The sequence below is a fragment of the Diadema setosum genome, chromosome 16 (genome assembly GCF_964275005.1).
Source record: "Diadema setosum chromosome 16, eeDiaSeto1, whole genome shotgun sequence".
Classification (NCBI taxonomy): domain Eukaryota; kingdom Metazoa; phylum Echinodermata; class Echinoidea; order Diadematoida; family Diadematidae; genus Diadema; species Diadema setosum.
Genome location: NC_092700.1, coordinates 26938480 through 26946663, shown reverse-complemented (window position 1 = coordinate 26946663; position 8184 = coordinate 26938480). Strand labels below are relative to the sequence as shown.

The 8184-nt window shown below is 40.5% G+C and overlaps 1 protein-coding gene across 1 annotated transcript; it reads left to right on the top strand.

Annotated features, from left to right (window-relative positions):
• Positions 1-2251: 2251 nt before the first annotated feature.
• LOC140239764 (putative inorganic phosphate cotransporter) lies at positions 2252-5849 on the top strand. Its single transcript, XM_072319584.1, has 5 exons — positions 2252-2476; positions 2858-3094; positions 3500-3587; positions 5223-5318; positions 5758-5849. Exons 1-5 carry the CDS (start codon positions 2252-2254, stop codon positions 5847-5849), a joined length of 738 nt encoding a protein of 245 aa, XP_072175685.1.
• The last annotated feature ends 2335 nt before the right edge of the window (positions 5850-8184 follow it).

Genomic DNA, 8184 nt, shown 5'->3' with positions numbered 1-8184 from the left:
ACGACTTCGTCTACGATATCTTTCGCTCCGTAGCGGGAGACGTCGAAAATCACAAAATGAGTAATCTTATCTTATGATGCAAATATACATAAACATTAATTAATTGATCAGAGTACCAATGCATGAGGGTGACATGCAATGGATTGCAAGATTGATTTTGCACTAATACAATAAGAGAAATGTCACTATATTTCTACTTATACTTTACCTGTTATGCCATCTAATACCAAATTTGGAAGATCGTTTTGACCCACCTGTGTTTTCTCTCTCCCTCTTTTCGGTCATTGCTCCCTCATGGCTATCATTAAAAAAAATCTTCTTACTTTGATTCACTTATTTATCTTGATTTCGGTTTGATTCTCCATTCTTTTTTTTAACATTATTTTTGTCTTTCCCTATTAAAGCCGTTCGCCGTCACTCTGTTGTGCCGTTCCTTGCTTCTCTTTTATGTTGTAGGTGCAGCCATGAGGCAGCACCACCACACTCGCAATCTTCAAGATTTCCTTTTTCTTTAAGTTAATTTATTCCTTCTTGGCTTCTTTGGCCCTCCTCCCCGTTTAGCAGTAGGCCTATAGGTCTTACTGTATAAAGGTGTACGAAACCATTACAACGCTTTAAATTACATCAGTCTTGACTTTTGAGCGAGTGCTACATGTAGCTGACTGGTATTGACCCACAAAGGTACGTGAATAATGCTGTTAGTTTTCGACCCATTTTATAAAACAAATGATGCACAGGATTATTTCGTGGCGTTAGTGAAGGTGCGGCGCACTCTCGAGTATTGACAACGGTTGCAAACATGCACTCGGCTGCGCCTCGTGCATGTCTCATCATTGTCAATTCTTCAACATCACTTCAGATAAATGTTTTATAAAATGGGTTCAAGAATGTAGCCAATTGGAAGCGCTGAAATGAGTCACGTGTGCGTGCATTAATTTCTTAGTAAATGCACTAAGAAGAGTCTCTCTTCCACCTCCCTGGCCTGACGTACGTCACAATGTTAACACTAGCAGTGCGCACTCAATCAGTTGTTACAAGTGCGTCACGCGCTACTATTGGTCCTACGCGCTGTCAATCCTGTAAACAACTTCTAGTTCGGGCCGCGGGCTGCCACGACAGCCGGCGGCCTTTTTGTGCATAACACGTGGCGTACGTATACTCTTATACGTACGTACAGTACTTATGTGCGGGATTTCCGAGTGCGCCGTGCGTAAATGTTTGGGACGAACATCTTCGGACATCAGTCTTGACTTTTGAGCGAGTGCTACATGTAGCTGACTGGTATTGACCCACAAAGGTACGTGAATAATGCTGTTAGTTTTCGACCCATTTTATAAAACAAATGATGCACAGGATTATTTCGTGGCGTTAGTGAAGGTGCGGCGCACTCTCGAGTATTGACAACGGTTGCAAACATGCACTCGGCTGCGCCTCGTGCATGTCGCACCATTGTCAATACTCTCGAGTGCGCCGCACCTTCACTAACACACTCTATCCTGTGCATCATTTGTATACTACTATTTCTCTTCAGATTAATTTGAAATACCACCAAAACTCTACCAAACAAAGATTCTGCGTTGTCTATTGATAACCTTATATATATAACCTGTCTAGGAAAGGTGCATTACAATGTCATTTGTTCATCAAATTAGTACCTTATAACAATGATTTTTAGATGGTGTCATTGGCAAGTTATGCTGAGTTCACCGAAAGATACATTTAAACGTCTTTTGTTAATCTTCAAATTAGGAGTGATAAACAGATCTGGTAATGACATCGACAGGATTTGGTTTGAAAGCTGTTTTGAAGGCGTGTATCCATACACTCTGAAGAATAATACCAGAACCGATAAATAGATGCACGCTGTACAGAATTAAAAAGAGTATGAGTACATGTAGCTTATCTATATAAACACACATTTAGGAGCACAGATATTGCTATTAATTAGTCAAAGTTCGAAAGTGTTTACACCGATCAAAACTTAATATTGGGTTCGTGGATCAGTGCCAGAGGAAATACATGACATTTTTTTTAATGTCAACTATACATTAAATTAGAAATAGAAATTGAAGTGGACTATTCATCACTGTAAAGCAAATAAAAAACTTATCAAAATACGGTTTATGAGTATACGGAGGAAATAAAGGTGCTGTGCACCGATAAAATAGTGCGTGTTTGTGGGTGCGTCTGCGTGTGTGTTTGGGTGTGTGAGCATGGTGTGTGTGTTATGATTCCATTGATGCATGGGGCCATGTTTCTTGCAGTTCCAGGAATAGTCCACACCCGCCATCAGCTGGGCATCCTTGTGTTCCTCGGAATGACAGTGATTTGTGCCATGAGACAGAACGTCAGCGTTGCCATGGTAGCCATGGTGAATGACACCTACGTCACGAGGCGGGTTTCCTGGAACGGCAGTATGGACACATTAGACACATGTCAACAGAATGTTGATCCAAACACAACGTCAGTCACAGAAGTAAGAGTGATAGTATCCGTAACTTAGGACCTACATGAGCCAAACGATCCCGAATGTGGTTATTAGGATGAGATTACTTGGCCTTGGCAAGCATCTTTTTTTTTTTTTTTTTTTTTTTTTTTTTTTGGGGGGGGGGTTCACTAGTTCAAGCGATAGATTGACTTGATTAGCTAAATTTAGTCCTGTCTGGTTCTGTACCAGGATGTGATTCCTTTCCTGGTACGTCTAAGTAGCATTATGAACTTGTGATTCATGAACCTGTACACCTTGAATTTAGGTACAATACATGTAAAAACGCCAACGAAAAAGAAATGTGGAGTAATAAACTTTTACCTCGTACAACCGTTATATGAGACACCCTGGCATGTTCTGTATTTAAAGGAAGACGGTGAGTTTCTCTGGGACGCCCACACGCAGGAGCTGTTATTTGCAGCCTACTTCTATGGATACATCTTTACCCACATCCCCGGCGGCTGGCTCGCCGACAAATACGGCATGAAGTGGGTCATGGGTTTCGGTTTTCTTCTGTCCAGTGTCTGCACTCTCCTAGGTCCAGTGGCAGCCATGGCAGACTTCCGTTGGTACTTCGTGACCCGCTTCTTCAGCGGCTTGGGCGAGGTTGGTCATCATTGGTCGTTTGTTGTTGTTGTTGTTGTTGTTGTTGTTGTTGTTGTTGTTGTTGTTGTTGTTGTTGTAGGTTCGAACATCCCGAGTGGATTCTTAGCAGAAATTCCCTCACATTCAGTAGCTTCAAGTTACATGGTTAATTCAAAGTCTCTGTCACTACTTGATTATTTTGAGTACGTGCAGCGAGTTTATCTACTAATGTTTGACCATGGAGCTGAAGCTCCATGGTTTGACAGACGCATTCTACACGAAATCATATGTTGAAGATCACTCGGGGAATATCTTCTTATCATCTTAGTTATGATGGTATAGATTATAGCCTTGATGTGCTTTATTTTTCTGCAATCATGTTGAAGAATTGAGCTCTTTGTCCCTAATGTAAACCTTTTTCTTCAGGGCGTGTCTTTTCCATCGATGCTGGCAATGTGGTCCAAGTGGGCGCATCCAAGTGAAAGGAGTAGCATGAGTGTGATTGGATTCGCAGGTATACCATATATACTACTTCTACATTCTGCTCACTGTCGTATCAATTTGCAAGTTCCGATCATACCCGGATGCCGTCCATTGTTTTGTGTTACTTCTGTAATAATTATGCCTGCCATTATTGCTCCGTTGTCATATCCCGAATGGAAACAGCAGAACCTCTATAGTAAACTGCTTCCACTGCCCGTGCCTACAATGTATGTCATCCACTATCCATCTAATACACACAATATCAAGACAGTTTACAATGGTTTGATAGCACGTTTATTGCCCAACACATCTTGGGAATAGCACCTAATTAAAGCTAGAGATTAAGTGGAAGATATTGTTTTAACGTAATATACAGATCAATATAATTTAAGACGTACAGAGGGAGTAACACCGATAAAGAAGGAGAGAAAAGTGTTGATTACGACAAAGTATACGATACGACACAGCAGGTGGAATAAGAGTCATTTAGGCCTATATTAAACACCTAGGTGGATCCTTGTCATTATTATTGGTTGTTATACAACTAGTGAATGGTCACGAGTGCAATGGTACAAGATTTCGCACGAGGTGAAAGATAGAGGCGCTCTATTCAACGAGGCGAAGCCGAGTTGAATAGTGCGCCTAATCTTTCACCGAGTGCGAAATCTGGTTCCACTGCACGAGTAAAGACCATACACTATTTGTTTTATACAACACCTCGAACGTCATCAGATTTGGTACTCACAGATTCTTGAATTTAGCACAGAAATGGCAACCATTTTCCGTGAAAGACGAATGAGTAGCCTCACAGTCGCAGTCACCGTGTATGTACAAAATATGTACGTACGTATGCGAAACGAAATTGTTTACAAAAATGAGTGACAAAAGTACGCGCTTGTAAGCGCGCTTGTAATTGTTGAGTGCGCGCTGCACATGTTTGTTTATTGTGACATCAGAGCGCGTGCAATGGAACATTTTGGTCAAACAAAATTGCACGGCTGAGACAGCCAGAGCGTGCAATGGAACTTTTCACTAAATGTCATGTGATGGGCAATCGGTCAATCGGATAGCTACATTCTAGATAGGTGTTGAATAATTGCTATTGATCATTCGTCCCATTTTACTATTACGTCATCATTCGTGCAACTGTGGCTTCATTTACGGTGAAATTGTGGATCCATACGATTTGCTCCATTGCACGCACGCCGAGAGCTCTGCAAAAACAAAAACAAACCAAACCAAACCAAACCAAAACAAAACAAAACAAAAACGCTTGCGTCTGTAGCGTGTATGCGACAGCGCGCTAGCGTAAAGCGTTCAGTGCGTGTGTTTCTAAATTCATAAAACATCAAATGGCAAGGATCTATTTCAGGTGTTATATAAAACAAATACTAAATGTTTTTCTCTCGTGCAATGGACAGAATATTTCATTTGGTGAAAGATGAAATCATTGATCCATTGCACTCATACACATTCATTTTGTATAATAGTTCCTTCAAGTCTTATGTCTAATACTGTCAGGGTGACTGTCATTATTTGCTGTAGAATTGAAGATATCGATTCAAATTTACAGAGACACTACCCCTCCTATCGAGATAGTTCTTTGCTGTTCATGTGTTGTTTACTCACTTCCGATTTTCACGATTTGTGCGTTTTCTTTGTGCAGGTTTCAACTTTGGCACCATTGTCGGCAATGCGCTTTCAGGTTTTCTGATCAACCTAAATATAGCCGGCGGATGGCCGTTCATTTTCTACATTTACGGTCAGTATTATATTTCAGATTATAGCTATTGTGATGCAGTGGGTGAGACCACGAGTGCACGTCACGACTTCGACACCCACGAATCATACAGCCCACGAGTCAAACAGCCTATGAACTAAGCAAAGAAGGTCCACGAGACCGACACATTAATACCCGTGTTCTAATGTCGAACTCGTGGGCTGCTTTTTGTGTGTATGTGTGTAATGTCGAACTCATGGGCCTTATTTGCCTAGTGTCGAATTCATGGGCTGTATGACTCATTGACCTTTTTTATTCAATGTCGAACTCGTGGGCTCTTATAGGACTTGTGCGTGTCAGTCTCGTGGGATAAGACCACAGAGTCCGAGTGTTGAGTTCCCGCTTAGAGTCCAGTGGCAGAAGTGGTACTATAGCGCCCTTTAGTGCACTTAAGTGTCTTTTTACGTCATTTGTTGGCTAGTTCTGGGGAATGCCGTTGCATCTCACGCTGTTGGTCTTCACGTGTTTTCCTCCCTCGCATTTTATGGCTTCCTCAGTAGCTACACGGAGTGAGTCCAATTTAGACGGATATGAAAGGTTCTCTTAACGTTCTGGAAAGGGTCATAAGACTTTTTAAGACATTCTTAAAACGTTTTTCAAAAGTTCTAGACGGTTTTAAAGGTTTTTTGGACGTACACTCCTTTTGAAATGAGCAAAAATTGACGATCTATTACACGTCATACGAATTTGGATTTCCATGTACATTGAGACATGAACAAAGACCGTCGATGGATTTCACTGAATTTAGGATGTGGATAAAAGATTCTCTCTAGATCGTGCCGTGAGAAATTATCTCGGAAAGCATGTTTATTGATTACTGTTTGAAGCCTAATGGCTCGTAAAATGATGACACAGACTAAGTATTTCTACGGTATATATTTCTTTGTTAAAGAGACGAGGGGGAATATCTAAATTTTTTTGACAACTCGACAACTTAGCACTTTGACAACGTGGCAAAGTTTTGAATTCAACTGAATTGGGTTAACTTGATTTCAAATTTATCATCGATTTTTTACAGGCATATAAAACAAATCACCGAAGACAAACAAAATACGGCATCTTTTATGAACCAAGAAATAACAGAAATGTAAAAGGAAAGTATAAGAAAAGAAGATACTTACGATAAAAAAGCGGAGGGATGTAAGTAAAAGAAAGAATCAGGGATGTATAAGTTGAAAAAAAAAATGAATCTTTAAATTTACCTTGACATAATATGTTCCCAACACTGTCAGGCATAATGATTGGGATTTTTTTTTTTTTTTTTGAGTTTCTGTCATCACTAGCAGGATCGTGCGGGGTTGTGTGAGTCATCATGTGGTGCATTCTGGGGCACAGCTCGCCCGCCGATCACCCGTGGATATCAGTGGAAGAGAGAACATACTTGGAAGAAGGGCTCCGTTTGTCAGGCTCGGTAAATCAATGGCATGGTGAGGGATACGGTCAGAATCAAAATAATTTGACGAAAACCAAGAAGAAGTAGCCATCGTTAATTAAGATATGGGCCATATCTATGGCCGGTCAACATGTTATAGTAGAGCGGTTAAGCCCTCAAAATCATGAGAATTGTGCAAAATTTGACTAAAGCATGAAACTTTCACCAGTGTTAATACATACCATGAGATTCATCTTAAGATCGGGAGGTAAATCTGATTTGACCTCTGATGACCTCCAGAAGTCAATGAACTTTAAATATCAGAATATTGATGTTTGGAGGCATTTGTGAATGATAGGCCTAGATCTTGGTTATATACGCTGCACGAAATATGCATTTGTACTACTAATCTTCCGTTTCCACAGGGCATTGACAGGTTTCTACCTTTGACCTCTGATGACCTTTAGAGGTCAATGACCCCAAAATCCCACAATATTGATCTGTGATGTTATTAGTTAATGATAAACATGGTTAAGATGTGCAAAACAAGCATATCTGTTTTACAATGAAATTGTCTTCATATTCCAAAGAGCAAAGACAGGTTTCTACTTCTGACCTCTGGTGACCTTTAGAGGATGTACAAAACAAACATATCTGTTTTACAATTGTAGTCCAGATGGATACTAGCACATAAAATAAAGAATAGAATAGAATAGAATAGAATAGAATAGAGAGTAAAAGAAAACAAAACACTGCATTCGCTTTCCTATAGTCACCCTGTGACGTCAATATGCTCAGTATTTTCCCCTTTTTGGAGTGAAACCGTTTATCTTCCTTCCAGCTATTTTTTGCCGAAACCCCCTCTCCCAAGAAAAGTCTATGGTCATAGGAATTTATAAGTTAGACATTGGCTACTTTCCCCGCTAGTGGTCAGTTCCAATGGCTCTCCATCCATAAAAGTCCCGCACCAAATTACGGGGAATGACATGATGGCGTGTTTTTACCCTCTGATCCCCAAACATAAATGATCTTCTGAGCTGGAAGGTCGCCCTCCTGCCAGAATTTATCCCTCTAAAGGGCTTTTTACACTTGCAAATTTTTGCTTGGTCCCGTACCGACGGTGGGGCTAAGGGGGGGGGGGGGTCTTAGCCCCACCAATAAGGAATTCATTTCTAGTGAACACCACACCCCAATATAAGATTGAGCCAATGAAATGCTTTAGGGAAAGGATGTTTGTTACCAAATTACTTCTCCAAAAACAACAACAACAACAACAACAACAACAATGTATGTTTGAGCCGAGAAATCAGTTAGAGTGGCAAGCTGTAAATGTGATGACAAATTCAATATCTATGTATCTGTACAATGGTCGCCGGCGTAGAGAAAGTCGTAAGGAGCTTTTGGGAACTTACACAATAATGACGTTGTCTCCATATACTACATTTATATATTCTACATATATACTACATTCATATA

Coding starts and splice junctions, on each gene's coding strand:
- LOC140239764 (XM_072319584.1), top strand. CDS start 2,252: ATGTTTCTTGCAGTTCCAGGAATAGTCCACACCCGCCATCAGCTGGGC. Junction 3,588..5,222: donor GAGTGTGATTGGATTCGCAG/GTATACCATATA, acceptor TTCTTTGTGCAG/GTTTCAACTTTGGCACCATT. Junction 5,319..5,757: donor GTTCATTTTCTACATTTACG/GTCAGTATTATA, acceptor TTTGTTGGCTAG/TTCTGGGGAATGCCGTTGCA.